This window comes from Carex rostrata, chromosome 13 (genome assembly GCF_964058835.1).
Source record: "Carex rostrata chromosome 13, lpCarRost1.2, whole genome shotgun sequence".
Classification (NCBI taxonomy): Eukaryota; Viridiplantae; Streptophyta; class Magnoliopsida; order Poales; family Cyperaceae; genus Carex; species Carex rostrata.
The window spans coordinates 5,455,070-5,477,164 of NC_135930.1; the positions used below are offsets into that span (position 1 = coordinate 5,455,070).

The 22,095-nt window shown below is 30.9% G+C and overlaps 2 protein-coding genes across 3 annotated transcripts; both read right to left on the reverse strand.

The window, feature by feature from the left end:
- Positions 1-4,253: 4,253 nt before the first annotated feature.
- On the reverse strand, positions 4,254-9,318 carry LOC144564305 (uridine kinase-like protein 3). The gene is made up of 15 exons (XM_078313904.1): positions 9,158-9,318; positions 8,931-9,022; positions 8,098-8,167; positions 7,517-7,632; positions 7,339-7,435; positions 7,130-7,209; positions 6,423-6,617; positions 6,128-6,211; positions 5,984-6,044; positions 5,833-5,896; positions 5,645-5,738; positions 5,134-5,206; positions 4,862-4,944; positions 4,538-4,730; positions 4,254-4,441 (listed from the first exon to the last, which is right to left on the reverse strand). Exons 1-14 carry the CDS (start codon positions 9,231-9,233, stop codon positions 4,587-4,589), a joined length of 1,329 nt encoding a protein of 442 aa, XP_078170030.1. The 5' UTR covers positions 9,234-9,318; the 3' UTR covers positions 4,254-4,441; positions 4,538-4,586.
- Positions 9,319-11,401: 2,083 nt separating this feature from the next.
- LOC144564119 (cinnamyl alcohol dehydrogenase 2) lies at positions 11,402-15,179 on the reverse strand. Of its 2 annotated transcripts, XM_078313639.1 has the most exons (5): positions 14,845-15,179; positions 14,075-14,188; positions 13,537-13,764; positions 12,115-12,554; positions 11,402-11,798 (listed from the first exon to the last, which is right to left on the reverse strand). In XM_078313639.1, exons 1-5 carry the CDS (start codon positions 14,931-14,933, stop codon positions 11,596-11,598), a joined length of 1,074 nt encoding a protein of 357 aa, XP_078169765.1. In that variant the 5' UTR covers positions 14,934-15,179; the 3' UTR covers positions 11,402-11,595. The 2 variants fall into 2 exon arrangements, with proteins under 2 accessions (XP_078169765.1, XP_078169766.1); XM_078313640.1 differs by lacking the exon at positions 14,075-14,188 and having other exon boundaries at positions 14,845-14,979.
- Positions 15,180-22,095: the final 6,916 nt, after the last annotated feature.

The window sequence follows — 22,095 nt, forward strand, 5'->3', positions numbered from 1 at the left end:
AGTCCATAGATTATGCTAGATTAGAGAGTTGCTTAGAGAGAGAAGGATAGACATTGGAGCCTAGCGGAAAAAGAATGCGTTATCTAAGAATGCAAGAGTTCTTCAATCTTCAAGTGTTATGGCTTATGTCTTTCTTATTTTATTCATTTTATTTTGTCATGACTATGAGAAGCTAATCTTCTCATCTCTAGGGTTAAGGTTGTATCGAATTCTTTATTATGTTTTAGTATAATTTATATTTCGTTTATATTGATTTGAGATTTTTTTTTATACTTTGAATTGTCATTTACTGTATCCTTGCATACATAGTTCTGTCTATTATATGTTAATGTTCTCCACATACCAATAGTTGTAAAGTCTTTGTGTCATAGTATGAGTAGAATTATGCATGTAAGAACTTCGAACACTTTAGCAGCGGTTCAAAGAGTAGGGTTATAACCCAGTGGGCTCCCTTAGCAGGATATCGTAAATTGTATCTTTAATTTATGTTAGAAATAACTTAGAAATAAGTAGGATCTTTGGGATATTAATTTGGGTAGAATAAGATATAATCAATTGTGTTGGTGTGAGAAAGACAATTGCATACTTGTAATATTCTGAATTGTTAGCCCAAAAATCGATCGTAAGATCGGAAAACCTTTCAAATCGCATAAGCAAATACCCTGAGCGCCTGCAGGTAGTGACAGTGTCGTATGCGGGGTCACTCTGTGGGACAATCTATATCGCACGCAGCAGTGACAGTGTCGTATGCGGAGTAGAGAAACGTCGAAATTATATTTTGCATAATTTAGAAGGAGATGACATGAACTCTAGATGCTCTCTATTTACTGTTTATACGTGTATCTTAATTACAATTAGCGCCATCACCTCAAACTTTTAAAAAACCCGAAGAACCTAGATTAGTAGAAATTGTTAAATATTTAATACACTATCCCTGTGGATCGACACTCAATTATATTATTTGATAGGATTATACGCTTGTGATCCGAACGAAAGTAGAATTAAAGTATAAAAATATATTAATTTATACTAAAAATAAGTAGTACTCATTCAGAGTCATCATAAACACGAAGAATCATGATTCAGTGATAAAAGACAATAATTTTTGCGGTGAAAAGTTACAAGTTTGTAATTCAAATTTTTTTTTATATATATATTGGCATTTGAAAAGTTCAATCTCCATATTGTTAGTAAAAAATAAAGCAAAAAATGGCAGAATGTCATTTATTTTAATTATTAATTTTCAACATGTATATAGTATATAGGTCTTGAGAAAAGTATAGGTCCGATGGACTTTGGACCTACCTTTGATATGATTGGCATCAGAGTTGTCTGATATACTTTAAGATACGTGTGATCCTGTTCTACGCATAAATTTCAAAGTACTTCAGACGACTCTAGTACTCATTATAAATCTAAAAATAAATTCAAAGTCTATCAAACCCACTCTGTACTCTATAGGCCATATATTAAGTGCCTCTATTTGGTATTAAATTTAACGAAGAACTCAAATCGACCATGATTGAGATCACTCATACAAATTATTATGCTACCGCTTTTATTTGATCAATATCATGTTTTCCAATAAAAAAAAATCTCAAAAAAATTAAAGATTATTCTGCACTACCGTTTGCTTCAACCGAGGCCCTGGGTTGCATTTAATTAATGAAAATCTCTATTGATTAACATGTAGTTTGTACATATATGATATCATTATTAAGTGTTATATCAACATTTTAATTAATGATATTGAGCATTGTACTATTGACATTTGGAACTTAATTGGAAGCGTATTCTCCAAATGCTTATGATTCAATTTGAATGCTTCAGAGTTCAACTCCTTTAATTAGAATTTGATCCCAATGAATATTTAGGAATCCTTTTCAATCTCTGAAGCATTCTAATATCTGTAATTAAATAATTTACTCATTTACAAGTAAAAAGGATCTTAATATAATATTTTAATATATGTATCAATGGGGGTAAGTAAGATCTCAGACAACAAATTTGCTTATTTACCTAACGTATCTCAAAAATACTTATCTTATACACACTAATTGCTTATTTTAATATAATCATTTGAATACCACACTAAATGATTAGTCTTAAAAAAATTAGAGAGAGCCTACAATTATTATAAATAAATAAAAAGTATACGTTTTTTCAAACACAAAATCAAATACATTTGTCATAAAAAGTTGGGACTTAAACAAGATTATATTGCAAAAATAAGTCAATAAGATATACTGCTTATAATTACGTCAATAAAAAGCACAAAATCTTCATATCTATGCCCCTTAAAAAGCTTGTTAATATCAGAATTGCCAGTCTTAATAAGTTGTTAATTAGTTAGATGTTTGTTTGCAAAATCAAAATTTCTCCCATGTTGCAGAGCAAGAAAGGTAGTTCATATTTTAATTCTTTTTAGCAACGTTGTCCATTGACAACTGAATAAATTTTCAGGCGACACAATATCATGCCATGCAAGTTTTTATAGTAAAATAATAAAAAATAAAGGTCAAATCATGGATTATACACAGGTTAGTAAGGATTGTACGTACGCACACAAGTTTTGTCCGATTTGACCTTGATGTTGGCTAAAATGTCTGTTTCGTTGAATTTATAGAAATATATTAGCTACATTAACCTCTTTGTTGCTATTGCAAATGACACGAATGTCTTTCTAAAAAGTAAAAAAAAATATAGAAATGATGGCATCATAATTCTTCACATCCTGTTTGGAATATGGAACCTAATCAATCCTCTTGGTACGTATTTATTTAAAAGATAAACAAATAGATATATACATCATATTGTATGAATTCGTATCCTCTGCATTAACTCAAAAGGGAATCTTTTGAGTTAATGAATCTCAACTGTCCAATTTGTTTTGAGATTCGTGCGGACTAGATCCACACTAATATCAAAGGACCCTCTATGTTATAAACAAGCACCGGATTAACTCTGTTTAAAATTGAACGGTTGAGATTCATTAACTCAAAAGATTCCCTTGTGAGTTAATGCAGAGGATACGCATTCATGTTGTATACAATGAGCTAATCAATGTCGTACGGTTAGGTACCTGTATATCTTAACAATATATATAGTTAAAGAACAACCTAAATGCGATTCTTTTCATACGAAATTCATGTTTCTATGAAGTTTGGTTAGATATTAGAATGGTGTGATCAAATAAACATCTTCTGCGTTGGTTTCAATCACAGTGATTGTATATAATTGAAATCAATCTATTTAAGAAACCAGAGCCTCATTGCTTGTAATTATATTATGTTGCTAAGAGCCTAGACCATGACAAATAAAATAATACAACAATCTAGTGAATTTACTAACAAGATATTTGAGAAAATCAAATTATGTATGTTGTTCAATTCAAGCATAGATTGTGGGGGCTATAAAAGAGCACTTTCAGGAAGAGTTATGCATTTATTTATCTATACTCTTCTTCAAATTACTCTCGAGTGCATTTAAATACAAACTGATTATTTTCTATAATTTGCATCCACAAGTTAACTTTCATGATAACTAAAATCTATAGACGTAAATAAATAATAAGTTGACTTGGGGAAATTTGGATAGAAGCAGTTAGATATAGTGCAATGTGTAAGAAAAAAATTTGATGTAAGAAATAATTCGACAGAATCATCAATCATGATATGAGAAAGGATTAAGTAACTATTACAATAATAATTTTCTTCTTTTATTTCAAGTATCTCTCAAAAATTGTGATATGTACCCTTTGTGTAAAATAAAGCAAAAAATAAAAATAATAATAAACTATTTTGTCATTATATTTTGGCACTCAATTCTTTAATCTTTTTACCAAATATTGCAAATCAACTTTTTATAATAAAAATGAACTTAATACTAACCGTAAGAAAATGATGGCATGCTATTATCATAGTTAGCATAGGCCATCTGATCAAATGCGAACAGCATATATCACTATAATTTATATAACAGTTTGATTTGATCAAACAATCAGCATACAAAGTATGGCTCGCTAGTCAATGTAGCACCTCTATGGCTCCAATTTGAGTATTTTTTTTTAAACCCAAAATTTAATATTTTTTAAATCTCCACATGTCTAGTCTCGTTTTATTTGAAGAGTCACATCTCAATAGAGAACAGAGCTGAAGTAAAAACAAATAAAAATGAAATGATCGCTTGGAAGAGAAACATATATGGTTTGTTTAAACCATAATAACAATGAAATTAACCTCAGAAATATGACCAAAAATCATAACATGGGGGAAAAAGGAAAAGAAAATAACAAATAAATAAAACCGGTGTAGTTGTAGTTTGTTTCCTTTGATGAAATGGGTGGTAACTTTTTTTCAAAATAAAATAAAATAAATAAATACACCACCTGTGGCTGTGGAAAATTTTAATTTGGTGGGGGGAAATAAGCTAAAAAAGGCACCTGCACAGAAATCCAAAGAGAATGGTAAAAATCCAATGCTAATTAACATATATAAAGGGAAACAAAAGTTTAGTAAATTCAGGACAAATTACTTACAATGAATTTGCTAGAGAGATTAAAAGTTTCAAACTTCGACTTCCATGAGCTATACTGTACCAAAATACCGATCGCCAAATTCACCCATGCCAGGAATAACATGGCATTCGTCATTTAAACCCAATTCGATCTCTGATGTAATGATTCTTATTCGGGGAAATTTCTTACAGACTGCATGTATACCTTCAGGAGCCTAGGCATAAAAAAATAAGAGATAATATTTTGATTTAAGAAAGTTCCAAAGCTGGACACAATTTAGTTTGAGATACATTGGAATTCTATAACATAAATAACATTAAAAATATTTACGTGATGTAAACATACAGATATGAGATTAAGAAAAATAATGTTTGATTCTTGAACTCCTCTTTCCAACATTAAGGAGATAGCCTGAACAGCTGAATTTCCTATATTTTACACACACAAAAAAAGAAAAAAGAAAAAACAAAGCAACATAAAATTAAGTAGATAAATCAATAGAAATAAGGAGGACCTCTTTTAAACATGGAAGATGGAATGGATTTGAACAGCATGTACTGTTAAAATTGCTCATTTTATGCGAGTTTAGTAGGCTCAATTTGAAGTTTGAAACTAACCAGTGGCCAGAATAGGATCAAGAAGCAGAACATGTCTTTCTGCTATATCCTTGGGCAAATGTTGGTAGATTAACTACAAAACAAAAGAATTATATTGTTGTTCCTATTTTTAATATATATAAAAAAAAATACAGCATTGCCTTTTTTGAGACAAAAGTATATATATTTAATAAAAAATGAGCTAATGCAGTAGTCATATACCATGCACAATTAGACAATATCATAAAATTACTCTCCTAAGCATTTCAAAAATCATATATAAATTTTCTTTTCATCTCACCTGAAAAAACCTACAGGTTTTCAAGCTAACACTTTGTCCTACAGTTTTGTTGGGAGATTCTAATAATTTGGACATATTTTTAAGAAAATCAAGTCGAGGAATTAATTATTGTTCCTCAAATTTAATGGTCAAAGAAATGTATTTTTTATTTATTATTCTTTTTTGGGGGTTTTGGTGTGTGTGTGTGTGTGTGTGCGGGGAGGGGGGGGGGGGGGGGGGGGGGGGTAGTACCTGTTTGCCCTCTTCAGCATCTTTATGAATAAGTATTTTACCGATCTTGATTCCTTTGCAACAAGCACGCAAAGCATTCTCCATACTCTCACCACTTGAAATAGTTTAGAGACAAAAATGAAATATAGGTAATTGCTTCATTTTGATATGAAATTGACCATATGTAGAAAGTATTTGAGGTAATATACCTTCTAATAACTGAAATACCACATAACTTCTCCCGACAGAACTCAACACCAGTATAGACCGCCCCTAAAATCCAATGAACATATTACTTATGACATAACACAAATACTAGGTACAATGCAATCATATATAAATTATGCAAATTGTCCTTACCAGTTGGAGTTTTCACCTGCTTTTCTTTAAATGGAAGATGACCGAGACCATTCTCTACTACCTATTAAGATAAAAAAAAAAATTAAGTTGATAATTTTATAGAATTCTATATAAGTTCAGAAATTGATATAAGTCAGTACATACCAGACGTATCAGCCGATCAGCATAAAATATGAAATCATGCTTAGAGGTGTTAGCATCGCGTATTATTGTAAGCATGCCACGTGTCTTCAAACAATGTAAACAAACAAATAAATAAATAAGATAAGAAATTGATGTTAAAGCCTTCATGTGACCATAATTTCTTGCAGTACCAGCATGGCCCACTCAAATCTTCATACAGAGATCTCATAGTCATATAAAAACAGAGGGTGAAACCTATAACAGGAGCAATACAGTACCAAAACAATTTTCTTTTGCCAGTGTTGGAAATATGTACCTGAAAAGTTGAATGAATGACGTAGAGATTGGAGTAAAATTTGCAAATGTCGTGTTGGCCGAGTTTGGTATGGATGTGTTGCACAATTAGGTCAATCGCCACATTATTATTTCTTCCCCATGGTATTATTATATCAGCATATTTCTTTGTCGGTGCTATGAAGTCCTCAAATGATGGCTTCACAAATTTGTAGTACTGAAGGATTATAGAAAATAAAATTATTGGTAAGTATTACAAATGAAACTAGTGTTTCTGTCATTACCAAATCATTTGACACTTTTTAGATAACAATATAATTAAATTAGCTAATTGTGGTGTGAAAAACCAAGGATAATTAAGGTGGTGGAAAAATAACCAAAGCTTCTCATACATTTAGGTTTATATTCCAGTATGTTCTGATAAAATCATGGAGCATATATACACATGCACCCATGCATTAAATAAGTAAAATTTGTATCATCAACCATTGAAAATAATTTTGATAGGTACCCAATTATCCAAAAGTACAGCAATGTAATGCTTTCCACAAATTTGCAATTTGGCACCCCCAATTAACCCTATATTCACCCCAAGTAATCATCCTTTGTGCAATTCAGATTAAAAGCAAACAAATTCGGCGTACATCAATACAAAAATTACATATGCAGTTATTCATCTACCAAAAACTTAGATTCAATATAAATTTACTGATTTACTGCTCAATTGACCTGTTCAAGAACAACAGTGACAGCTCTACCCTTTTCAACAGTATCCCGGTGAATTCTCTGTGCAAGTCTGACATCAGCATCTACAAAACAAATTGCAACATTGTATCATATTTGATGTAAACAAAGAGAAAAATTTAGTAGCCATAACCAGCCATATATCAGGTTACAACAATTACCGGTGCATGGTGCAGTAAGTATTTAATCTGTACCTGTATCAACAAATATTTTCATGTTCATGAGCTCTCGAAGTCGTGGATCATGAAATACTAAAATTCCCTCCAAAATAATAACATCTGAAGGGCTCACCTGAAATTTGTTTGTTTGTTTCAGAAGATTAAATTTTACAATTCTGAAAACTACAACCAAATTTTACAATTTGTTGAGTACCTTTCTTTCAGGAAATACTTTCTCATATGTTTTGAAGTCATAATTTGGTATATCCGCTTCATTTCCACACTTCAAACTCTTCAAGCAAGAAAGTAGCCTTTCAGTATCAAAAGCATCTAAAGAGAAGTGACAGAACATTATTTTTATAAAAAAACTGGAACAAAAGGAAATATAATATGAGTATGGCTAAATTGCTACCGGTAACACTTCGACCTAAGTGCTTACGGAGTCATATCTTCGTATTTGATGTTCAAACAACAAATTCAAACCGTTAGATGTTCAATCTATATTAAAATGTGCTTGGAGACCAAATTTTATATTTTTTGAAATCGTTGTTTTTTAATGGTGCCGAATTTTAATAAAACAACGATTTTTAAACCATCTTAATAAATAGTAAAAAAATTTCAAAAAAATGTAAAATTTGGTCTCCAACACATTTTAATATAGATTGAAGATCTAATTGTTTGAATTTGTTGTTTGAACATCAAATACGAAGATATGACTCCGTAAGCACTTAGGTCGAAGTGCTACTGGTAGCAATTTAGCCACACTCGATATAATATATAATAAATGTGAAATACCTGGATGGTCAAAATTATATCCTTGAACCTGTGACACCTTTTTCTCTGATAATCCATAGTAAAATGACTCCTGAAACATAAATGCTCACTTAGTATAGTAGCATCAAATTCAATGATGAATTATGTAAAATATCCTTGTGAATTAACTATTCTCTAGCATGTTGTCAATTTTATGTAATTTTTATGAGTATGGTTAAAAAGCACCATTGGTTGTGTCCCAACCATACCCTACGTCTATATCTCTGTTTACAAAGTTTAAACAGTCGATCCGAACCACTCAACGTGATCTCCATATTAAAATGTGCTTAGAGACCAAATTTTTTATTTTTTGGATTTTTTTTACTATTTTTTTAGATAGGTACAAAATCACTGTTTTTGGATGGTCTAGATGCAGTGATTTTGTACCTATCTAAAAAAATAGTAAAAAAATTCCAAAAAATATAAAATTTGGTCTCTAAGCACATTTTAATATGGAGATTACGTTGAGTGGTTCGGATCGACTGTTTGAACTTTGTAAACGAAGATATCGACGTGGGGTATGGTTGGGGCACAAAATCAATGGTGCATTTTAACCCTACTCAATTTTTATATAAAATGATGGTAATTCTAGCAAGTAATTTAGGCACTTTACAAGTACTTGGAGTGATATTTCCAAATGTTTATTAGGGTCCATTCCACACTTATTTCATATACCAGTGAGGTACAGGGAATGCACATAACTTTTTCACCAAGCACATTTATACTTCTTTGACACACAAGCATAGTTAAGATTACACAAATATAATCCTTTATTTTAAAGATAACAAATAATTGACTAAAAGATAACATTATGCCTGGCTAAGGACAATGATCTGTTGGCCATGAAGCTGTTGTGTAATGATATCACATACTGTCGTTTTTCCGGATGCAGCTCCTCCGGCAACACCTATATATAAATAATAAAGGAATTAAATTAGCAAACCCATATTCATCTGGGTCAATTAAACATGTCACTAGATCAAAAGCCGGTTCTCAATTGCAACGAGAAAATTGAATAGATGGGGAATTTAGATCCACTAACCAATGATAAATGGTTCTTTGTGGTTGTTCTCCATAGATGAAACTTTTGGAGAACTTTTTCCTGATCTTGATCCCATTATGAGTTGCTGACCTTTTGAACTGATAAAAAAAAATACAGAGAAATTTAGGATTTATTTTTTCATTTCAAAAATGTATTGGTCAAAGTTGCCCCAATCTTTCTCCTAACTGGCTATTTTCACGTGAAAAAAAAAGAAAGAAGCTAGGAATAATATATTTTCTCGAACAAATTTAATACACCCAGTATTATCCATCTTGCAAATGGCGATAATCTATATACTAAAAAGAAAGCTAAAATCTCACATCAGTCCCTTGAATCTGTTGAGCTCGCGGGGGCAAAAGGAAGAGGTGTCTAGGCTTCAGATATCAGAAATATCAGAAATAGGCATTGATGAATCCAACACCGAAAATAGATTAATCCTTAAAAAAAAAAGTTAATGGAGAGAGATAGCAAAAGGGTGGAACCTAAAATTATTTTTCACAGAAGGTGAAATATAAAAATGGGTAGAGCGTACTAATAATAACATTACCTTTTAACCAGGACACAAGTTAAAGAAAACTCCAAATAAACATAGTTTCGCCAAGATGACAAATTAAGCATAAAAGTTGCCTACTTATGTAATAGTGGGAGCGGTCCGATAAGCATCAGATCGATTTTGATCTAATGTCCGGTTAGATTTGTTCAATTTGCATCAAGATTTGTGCGCACTTGATCCGGACAAAATTTAAAGTTGTTCGTGAGAATCTTAACATTGCTTATCGGACGGCTTTCATCTGATCAGACAGTCCCGATTCTAGTTATGTACCATAAAATAGGAATATTAATGTGGATTTTTTTACCAGTAACATAAACATTCTTCTAACATTGGTGCAAGAAGAAATGCCTATTGGTACTAGGATAAGAAACAGACAAGACACCAACACGTGCGCTTGTTGCTCCATATATAATCTTTTGGGATTGGTATTAATAAAAAGAGGAGGGTCGAAATGCATCCAAATTTTTGTGCATCCAAATGTATCTTATCTTTTAAATTTTTTTTCTCTATTTTCAAAGTTCAAATAGTTAATCCGAACCGTTAGATGCGATCTATATATTAAGATGTGCTTGGAGACCAAATTTTACATTTTTTAGAATTTTTTTACTATTTATTAAGCCACTTTGAAAATCGCTGATTCAATGGTCCAGAAAATGTAAAATTAGCAATTTTCAAAGTGGCTTAATAAATAGTAAAAAAATTCTAAAAAATGTAAAATTTGGTCTCCAAGCACATCTTAATATATAGATCGCATCTAATGATTCGGATTGACTATTCGGACTTTGAAAACGAAAAAAAAAAGAATTTGAAAGATAAAGTGCATTTGGATGCACAAAAATTTGGGTACATTTGAACCCTCATCTAATAAAAAATAATCTATAACACTTGAATGCTGCTGTCGTCTGTTGCATTATATTAGACAGCCAGACACGTAGTTAGATATCGTATCAATTTGCTAATAGATCGAAAAATGGTTCTACACACACGTACAAGAAAAGCCACGTGAGTATTATGTGCGGTACTGCAGAGAGGTAGAATAACTTCCAACCGAATAAAAGCACTTCCGAGTCTATTTAGGTAAATAATTTTTATTTTGACCCGGTCTCTGGCTTATAAGATAGCTTATAAGCCAGGTTCCCCAGCATAGCATCTCCCTTCCCATTTCCCAAGGGAACCATTGCTCGACAGCGAGGCATCTTTGAACTCTAATCAAAACTGTAGTGACCTATCAGCCCATCCCAGTCCACTGTAAAAAGTTTAAATGAGGCCTCTTTCTAAAAGGTTCGGAAAAGAGTTGCCAACAAAAATAAATATATTTTTGTCAGCTTAATGTTATATGACAAGCTTTCAAATATCTTTATATTTTTTTTCTTTCAACATTTATTTTTTTATTTATTTCAGAATGAAATTATAGAACTAATGTGCTAAAATAAAATTATTAAATCTGATCTAAAATTAGAAAATATCATTTTTTAGATTTATTTTTGTATAAATCAACAAGTTTAACAATCAATGTTCATAAAATATCTATATCAGTAAATATTTACAAGCTCTCAATACCAATTAAAACAAAATCAAAAGGTTACAATCTTTTAAATGTGCATAGAAAAAAAAATTACATGTATATAGGAAAAATAATATAAATATAATGAAGACATAAAAATAAAATAAAAAATGTAACCCTTCTCATGTTATATATATTTTTTTAGTTTCGTTCATTCAAAAACAAATCAAACTCATTTTAGGCAACAAGGGGCAAGGGGTATACATTTTATAACAGCATTCAAAACAAACTCTACACACCCAACAAGCCAACAAGGAGAATGGTATCAAAGGTACATTGCATTCAGAAATTAAGACAAGGCACAGTAAAACAAACAACTCTTTACAACTCAAGTTTGCTCCCTGCCACATCAACAACAAAGCGATATCTGACATCGTTACGCTCCAATCGCTCGATCGCTTGGTTCACATAATCCATCTTCACAATTTCAATGGTAGATGTCAGGCCCTTTTCGACGCAAAATTCCAGTACTTCCTGTGTCTCAGTCATGCTTCCGATGAAACTCCCCGTGATGGCCTTCCTCCCTACAAACAATCAGGCAATGGTGAATTAACAGCATTTTTGTTAACAATCAAAGCAAAATTTAATGTAACAATGAAGAAGTAATTCCAATGTTGAGTGAGGCTATGGTACTATGCATAGTGCAGTTTGGTCCGTACTGAGCATCAATAATTTTGTTTTCGAAGTTCATATAATTGATCTACAAGTACATATTCATATAGATATCATGTCGAATGGTTTAGATTGGTTGTTTGAACTTTGAAAATAGAGATTGATCCATAATACGGACCAATATTCGCTATGCAGTACCAAGATGAAATTTACACAGCGTAAACTCACCGAGCATCACCATCGGAGAAACAAACTGCAAGGGTTCATTGATAACTCCCGTGAGGATCAACTTGCCATCCAATTTGAGCAATGAGAGGTATGGTTCGAGCGGGTGGTTTACTGGTACCGTATCTATGATATAATCAAGGCTATCTGCTGCGGTTGCCATTTGGGTAGCATCAGAGCTTACAAGGTATGCATCTGCACCTAGGTGATCCATCGCCTCTGCTTTTTTCTTGTCAGAAGAGCTGATCACCGTCACATGGTGGCCCATTGCCTTTGCGACCTTGATCCCCATATGACCAACGCCGCCAAGGCCCAAAATTGCTCCTCTGAGGCCCGGTTTCATAAGCCCAAAGTGTTTCAATGGGCTGTAGACTGTAACTCCAGCGCAGAGTAAAGGTGCAGCTTGCTCTGGGGCAAGCCCTGCAGGGATTTTCACAGCGAACCTAATAGAATACAAAACAAAGGAAATGAGACCGGAAAAAACTATTTTGTTGAATTTTTTGGTCTAAATAATTGAGAATATAAATTAAAAATAACAAATCAAAACCATACATTTGGTGTAGATCATGAATTACGCATGTATATTGGACGCTATAAAATTTGGACTTGGTTTTTTTTAGAATATTAAAATGCTGATAATATTAATAATTTAGATAATTTGGTGTAATTACTTCAGCACTCTCTGATCTATCAATACATTCTTAGTGCATGATGTAGAAGAAGATCAAATGATCAATGGTTCTGGTTTGTTGTTTAAAATAATTGATTTGAATTAATAAGACCGACATCCGGTTGAGGTTTTAAAATGTAATCAAGAAATATTGGAAACTAGATCCCACTTTGCTAAGAAAATCAGATGCAGAGCTTGACAAGGACACATGATCACACATTTTCCGTAAAATTTAAGTCATTATGAGGGCCCCCCATTGAAAATGAAAATCTTTGTTGATAAGGATTAAAGAATTAAATATGCGACAAATCAAAGAAAAAGAAAGCAAAACCAGGGACACACAGCATCTATATTGAAAAGTACCCATCAGGGGAAATAACCATCTGGTATGTAGAAACATGAAACTGATCTTTCCCAAAAAGAAAATAAAAAATGAATACTGAGGGTCAAATTTGCAATTTTAAGCTTCTTCTGTCCAAATTTATTATCTTGTCTTTCTTAAAAGTTTCATGATCTAATTAATGAAGATAGGGAGAAAAAAAAATTAGAGTAAATAGGGAGAAAAATTAAGATTTCAGAGCTTGTTGAATAATGGAAATTAACATGAACTAGACAATTTGATCTTGACTTTTGCTTGACAATCAAGCTTTATAATTTCAAGATCACAATTATGGATTCACCAAGAAATGATCTGTCATGTAAACTATACACTACTAATATAAATCTATATAAATGTAACAAATTAATAAACTTACTTTTGGTTGACAATCATGGAAGAAGCAAACCCACCATGAGTAGGCTTCCCATCTGTGTAAACGTCGTTATACGACCAAATGCGCTTGTTGCAGTACTGCTCAACATCCGCTTTACACGGCTGGCACGTGCGGCAGCAACCAACAATCACCCCAATACCGACCACATCTCCTGGCTGGAAGCGGGTCACTTCGGGACCCACTTCAGTCACCTCCCCAACAACTTCATGCCTGATACCATTAGAAAGTAAACAATATTAATTTAGAGCTTTAAAATTTGTTTACAGGATGTAACACCAATTTAAAGCTATGCTTGTCACAAAACAATCCCATCTGATTTGAAACGGAGCCAATCCGGCCACTGCTTATGATACAGGGGATCCTTTAATATTAGTGTGAATCTAGTCTGCACGAATCTTAAAACAGATTGGATTGTCAGGATTCATTAACTCAAAAGATTCCCTTTTGAGTTAATGCAGAGGATACGAATTCGAACAGAGTAGAGAGAGAGAGAGGAGGAGGAGGTTAAGAGTACACGTACCCAGGGACCATAGGGTAATTAGACATGCCCAAGTGGTTCTTGGTTTGGTGGATATCAGTGTGGCAGATTCCACAATACAACACCTTTATCACCACATCCTCTGCCTCTGTTTTCCTGCATTTTCCAACAACGCCAAATTAATCAGTTGTAACGCTATCTCAAAAGAATCACACTAAACAGCAACTTTTTTCTTTTTCTTTTTTTTTTGTTGACACATTAAGTGAACAAATTTTTTTTTTTTAAAAATGTAAAAAATAAATTATCGAAAAAAGGATGAATTATTTTTTTCCATACACAATTTCTACTTCAACGACCACACAGTTTGAAAAATTACACGAATCAGACCATAAATTTAGTTCTTTTAATTTCAATATATAGAGACCGAATCAATGATTTTATCATTTTCCATGAGATAAAAAATGATTTAATTTTATATTTCTGAAAATAAAATAGTTTGTTAAGTGAAAATAAAATTATTGAAATGAGTTGGTTTGCTCACACACTGAGCATGCATACCAGTGAAACTGAAAGATGTGTTATGGATAGTTGCAATGTGTATTAAATACTAGAACAAATTAAAATAATATTTTTCATAATATTGGTGAAAAAAAAATCAATGGATCAAATACAGCTAATTAATTAACTGCGCATAAACATGTAAAACAATGAAAATGACACAAAAAGAAGCAAAACTCAGTGATAAACAATTTTAAAATTATATACATATATAAAACTAAAAATATATACTTAAAATTGTTAAAAAATTGTACCTCAAGGTGTAAGTGTAAGGAGACAAAACTCCACTGGCATCCCTTGCTGCCCATCCAATCACAGTTTTCTCTGATGCAAGGCTTCCCATTGTTGTTTGAGAGAGGGAGGGAGAAAGAGAGAGAGATGAGAGAGATGAAGCAACAGGTGGATTTATAGATGAAAGAAATAGAGGTAAGGTGAAAAGTTGGCTTTTCTTAAAAAACAAATAAAAAGGTGCAAAAGTAAAAGCGACCGAGCCAACTTCACTCACCAGTCACCAACAACCAGAAATTTTATTTACAGAAAATGTTATGAAGCAATAGAGAAAAAAGAAAGACTACATTGAAATTTTCATACATAGAATGAACTTCACCAGTTCAAAAGTTTTTTTTTTCAATTGTCTTGAATTCTCCGTGACTTTATGTGAAGAAAAAAAAATTGGAGTTGGAAGAAAATTACTGCAGATAATTTGATAAAAATTAGAGAATTTATTGAATTATTGCTTTATTGATTGATGGTTCAGTACTTTACAAGAAAAAAATTATGTCTTATATGATGTTTAGGGGTGCCAATGAGTACGACATGAGTAGAGTGAAAACATTTTCATACTCATACTTACTAAGAATGATATTACTCATACCCTACCATATCCTTACGTATTAAAATTATTGGATAACGAAATGGTAGCGGGTGGATAACGAAAAATACTAGTATAATTACTAGTTTTATTATATTTTATAAATAAAACATCAAAATTAATTTATTTCGCACATATGCAATAACGTTACTAGTAAAAAAAATAAAAATAATAATTTCAACTAAATTGCATATTTTATAAAACATGAGAATTAAAAAAAAAAAAAAGAACTTATCTTCCGACAAATTCAATTATTTAATTAAAGAACAAGAATGCAAATACAAATAATATGTTTAATATTTTTCTACAACAAAAACAATGCACCAAATAACAAAAATAATAACTAATTATTGCTCAAACATTATCATATTATTATATTTTATATAATTACCCTATAAGGTAACTGATACAAAATAGTTTTTATCCTTATCCTTATCTGTTTAGCTAACGAAAAAAAATTATTACCCATACCCATATCTAATAAACTAACAAAAAAAAATTATTCATATCAGTCTGGTACGGATCGGGTAAACGGTTAAAAGGGTATCATTGACACTCTTAATGATATTATACTGTCCAAGCTGTTAAAAAATTACCTATAATAAAATAAATCTGATGGTCTTAAAACTATAATTAGAGAGACAAAACGGAAGAAAAGAAAACAATAATGATAGAGTGTGCATAATTAACTCGAGTTCTAATCATTATGAGCAGAATCGAAAGCAACTGGAAAAAATATCACTTCGGACCGATAAAAAAAAGTTCCAATCCAAAGTTTGGATCGATATTTTTTTACTGATCGTTCTATCTATTGAAAAATTAAAGTACTCTTTCTTTTTTTTTGAGTTATGTTATAATATTTTCTATAAATGAAATATTCTCACCAACTGCAATAGACTTGATCTATTAAAAAAAGAAAAAATATGACGTGTACCTGTCTCCCACAAATGAACCCGGTCCACCGGGTGATGCTAGCATGACGCGCTATTTTCCTTTTCTCACCTACCGCACTCACCTACTTTTATCTATCAAGCATCAATCAGGGTCTCAAAAATGAAACCGAATCTCCTGCACCTACATGAATTGATATAAATTTTTTACCTCTAAAATCACTGTTGATAGATCTGAGGTGGGGTCAGATTAAATATTTAAAATTTAATAATGATTCCGGTCTCATTCAGCATTGACTCTAGGAGTACGAATTTTCTGTCCCTAGAGGTGTAGGAGATTTGGCTCCATTTTAAGTTATTTAATGATTGTTATTAAAATTTTTTTTCTTAAAATAGATACAATTTTTTAAAAATTAAATGTACTAGAAAAATCACAATATTTTTTATTTTACTTAAAAGTGACTTTTAAACTGGAATCAATAACTCAAAATTCAAGCATTTGTATTTTTTTTCAATAACTCATAAAGAAATATATTAATTTTTCTTAAAGCTGTAAAAAATTTGGCATGAAAAATGTTGATCCGAGTTATTTGTAGCTAGAGTGGAGAAAATGGCACGGTGGAGCCAGCCCTGTCACAGAACGACACTGTTACAGCACGGCACGGCACGTGTGTCAGATACGTGTCATGACTCGCATGTCCCATGTCGTGGCCATTTGCATGCTGTGACTATCTTTTGAAACTTTGGCACCACACGGCACATGAAAGATCTAGTCATGGCATGGCACGACATGTAGTCACGCGAGGCACGTGTAATTGGGACCATTAGATATTAATTAAATAGTGAATCTTGAATAAACTAACTTAACTATGATTAAATCGTCATGTGAGTCATGCGAGACACCAAAGTCACAGCATGTTAGTCACGTGACGGCACGACATTGCACGTTTTTTCCACTCTATTTGTAGTATTTTTTTTAATAAATCAAATTATATAGTATTTCATATATTTTTAAAGAAATAAATAAAATATTTCTAATATTTCGATACAAAATAAATAAACTATAAATATTTCTATTTAACTAAAAAAATATGAAAAATACAAAAAAAATATTGAAACAGCAAAAAATCATAGCATTTTTTTTAAAACCGCAACAAGATTTTGCGATTTGAGTAGATTTCGAAAAAACACAAAAATTTGAATAATTTCTAAAATTTCATTTTTTTAAAACCGCAACAAGATTTTGCGATTTGAGTAGATTTCGAAAAAACACAAAAATTTGAATAATTTCTAAAACTTCATATTTCTTTTGGATATTAATAAAAATTTCGGCCAATATTTCCTCACAGAATAGAAAGTAGTTCTACTAAAAAAAGAAAGAATAGAAAGTAGTTTCCTCGAGTGCACTTGGCACACGTTGGATTTGTTTAGATAACGACCCAAGTCAGTGTCTAAGGAGCAGATTTGAATCCCTAAGGATGGGAGTGGGTGAGATGGGGAGAGTGTGTTAGGTGAAAAAAACCGAGATAGCATGTCAGGCTATCGTCACTCAGTGGACTGGGTCCACCATGATTTTAAAGTCTTTAAGATAAATTATTGCTATTAAATATTTTTAATTCTTAGAATAATTATAAATTATGTTTTTAAATATTTAAAAAAAGAGAAAATTATCAATTTTTAAATAGTTTTTACTTGTTACTAATAGATATTTATCAATTTATGAATTATACGTAATTAAATGAAAAAAAATATTTATTTTTAATTTGTATGTTATTTGCATACATTTAATTTTCTAGACTTGTATTCCAAATTTCTAAACAATTCAGTTTACAAGCAAATCCGATGTAATCCCCTGAAAAAGAAAACGCGGAATCAGTCTCCCAAAAAATTACAATTATTTTTGTAAATTGCAATTGTCTACGTAAAGCTACTACCTAGTCACACCAAAACGGTTAGATATCTCATTTATTTGACATAAACCTAATAGTCACACCTTAACGAATAGGTCTCTCTTTTTGTCAGGAAAAAAACAAAAAACAAACAACGGATACTCATACAAATGTCTCTTTAAAAATAAAATGATGAATGAGTCTCCTTGAATTTTCTATTATTTTTGCTTCAAAATAAAATGATGATTGATGAATGAGTCTCCTTGAAAATTACAGTTGTTACAATTATCTAAAGTAAAATTACAGGTCACACCTAATTGAAAGAGATCTCTCCTTTGTCAAAATAAAAATAAAAAAAAAGGAAGAGGGTTCAAATATCTCTATTTTTTGTGTCTCCATCATACCTTCACTTTTAAAGACTTTAATAACTCAAAATTTAAAACTTAAAATAAAACTGTTGGATATGATCTATATCATTTTATCTATGCACGTGTAAAATTATGATATTTCAACTTTATTTTGGTTATCATCAAGAACTTGTAAAAACATACTAATGTGAATAATTTCTAGACGTTAATTTTTCAAATGATTGATTCATATAAAAACAAAATCAAAATTTCATATTTTTTATGAGCACATAGAGAAAATAACATAAATCACATCTAACGGTTTTATTTTTACGTTTATGATTTAAATTTAAATTTAAATTTATTAATACTTTTAAAAATAAAAGCACTGTGGAAGCATAAAAAAATGAAGACATTTGAACCCTTCTAAAAAAAATTATAGGCGATATATGATATTATCTTATCGCCTTTACCGTGAATACAGCTACAACATCTTCAACTAACAATTGAAAATGAAAGGTTTTAGGTTTATATGAAAATTTCCACGTATGGTTACATGCTTCAAGTCAAACGTGGCTTTGTTTTCAATTTGTGGTCGTGGGGTTAGTCAATTTATAAATTGAGTTTGAACGAGAAAAACAAAACTGGTCCCCACAAATTTACCTAATTTTTTGGAACAATTAATTTGCATGGAAACCTTCTCTCACCATTTTCTCATTACTTTAAAAAAAGAATAGTTTTATTACTGTTTGAGGGGTGAATTACAAAAAGTATGCAAAGAAAGAATTTCCATACCAAATCACATCCGCACTGGTCATAATCAATTTCAAACTTTTTATATGAAAGTTTTTTTAATGAAAAAGTATCCAGTCTTTCGGTTACATCTTCTTTTTTTTCTTAAATTCGAAAGAACAAAACTTTTTTTTTTGAATGAGATGGTTTGAATCAAGTCATTCAACACTCTTTTCAAATTTATATTTATTATAATAAAGATTATCTTCCATTCAGATTCTGAATTCATGATTTTCAACATCAGTGAATATGTGTCTTTACCTTTAGATCAAATATATATATATTTTTTTCGTTTATCAAATGATGATATTTCACCTGTTTAATTAAAACAAGTTAGTTTTACAGGACATTAATATTCTTTTCAATGTGTAAAAGATTTTCTTCATGGTTTGAAATTTATTCTCAGCTGCTTTGAGAATTGAGTTAATGTAGGGGACAGTAATATTTAAGTTTAGAGATTCATGCAAAGTTAAAAGATCAATTCAGATCTGCTAATTCTAAAATATTCTCTTTTACGATACTAAGAAGGATGTGAATTCCTAGTTTTTTCTGTATCAAACAACTTGGTGCCTAATTATAGATATTCTAAAAGTAAGTAATTAAATCAAAATTATCTAGTCTTACAAAATAAGTTACTTTCTGGGAACGAGATCCGCTGCTATTCTTTCGATACTCTTTCCATACTCTTCTCTCTCACAAAGAAAAATAGCAGCAAATTCGTATCCTACTTTTTGGGAGGCAAACAAGACGTCAAGGGTGCGCAAAAAACTATATGTCGTTTTTCCTACTGGTTTTAAAAATATGCTATGAAGTAATGCGGCTCTTCAAAAGTCTAAATTTTTTTTTATTATTTTATTGTTTAGACGGGGATGTAGACCATGAAAATGGACAATAAATGTAACAATGACTTGATCCACCTCTATATCGAATCATAATTTTCAAAATTCTAAGTCAAATTTGTTGAAAAGAAATATGTAAATCTTTGCAAAAACTTGCAAATCAACAGCAATCATGTGCCGCAAATATTCTCAAGAAGAAAATCAACACAAAATAAAAATATTATATGGTTCTTTTATTTAAAAATTTATTTTTTAATAACATTTATGATTTTATGATTTATAATAAAAAAAAATAAACTACATAGAATAGAACAGTTCCTTTCATTCCCAACAATTCTCAAATCAAATCCCCCAAAAATAGCAAAGTGGTTGGTCCAATCTGCAACTGCTACGTACTTTGAGGACATGTTGGATGAGTCAACTTGTGCAAAAATCTAAAATAACCTATATTATTAGTCTTAGTTTTAAGGGAAAATTGGTTATTTGTCACTCTAAAATCTTCAAATTGTCAAAATGCCACTCTAAACTTTGAAATTGTCAACATGTCACTCCAAACTCCGATTTTTTTTTATTTATATCCAAAAAAAAAATTGAATTTTAAAAACTAACTGAACCGGTTGTGAAATTTTAAATCTACCCAAACCGGTTCACGGTTAACCGGACCAAATTTCCGGTTAACGGTTAACCGGACCAAATTTCCGGTTAACGGTTAACCGGACCAAATTTCCGGTTAACGGTTAACCGGACCCTTTGAAATAGTCCGGTTAACCGTTAACCAGAAATTTGGTTTGGGTCCGGTTAACGGTTAACCGGATTTGTGCATTTTCCTTTTTTTTGTATTAAAATATTAGAAATGTTGAATATATTTCTTTGAAAATAGATGGAATACAATATAATTTGTTTTATTAGAAAGACTGCAACAAATAACCCGGATCAATATTTTTCAGATCGGATTTTTCGCGGCTGTAAGAAAAATTAATATATTTCTTTATGTGTTATTGGAAAAAAAATAAAAATGCTTAGATTCCGAGTTATTGATCCCGGTTCAAAAGTCACTTCTAGGTAATCTAGAAAATATTATGATCTTTCTAGTACATTTAATTTATTAAAAGTTGTATCTATTTTGAGAATTATTTTTGAATAACAATCATTAAATAAATTAAAGTTTTTATTTTTTTTTCAAAATAGATACAACTTTTAATAAATTAAATCTATTAGAAATTTCATAATATTTTCTAGATTACTTAGAAGTGACTTTTGAACTGGGATCAATAACTCGGAATCTAAGCATTTTTATTTTTTTTCCAATAACACATAAAGAAATATATTAATTTTTCTTACAGCCGCGAAAAATCCGATCTGAAAAATATTGATCCGGGTTATTTGTTGCAGTCTTTCTAATAAAACAAATTATATTGTATTCCATCTATTTTCAAAGAAATATATTCAACATTTCTAATATTTTAATACAAAAAAAAATTTCTGTTTTCAAAAAAAAAAAAAAAAAAAATGCACAAATCCGGTTAACCGTTAACCGGAAATTTGGTCCGGTTAACCGTTAACCGGAAATTTGGTCCGGTTAACCGTGAACCGGTTTGGGTAGATTTAAAATTTAACAACCGATTCAGTTAGTTTTTAAAATTCAATTTTTTTTGGATATAAATAAAAAAATCGGCCCCAAACTTCATTAATTTCTAATTTTGTCATTTATAGTCAATTCTTATACTATTTTTATTAAAAATTAAATAAAAATACTGTTTTGAAATACGTATTTCAGAATTGCACACCCCGGTACAGAAATACGTATTTCAAAACAGTATTTTTCAGTTAATTTTTAATAAAAATAGTATAAGAATTGAGTATACATGACAAAATTA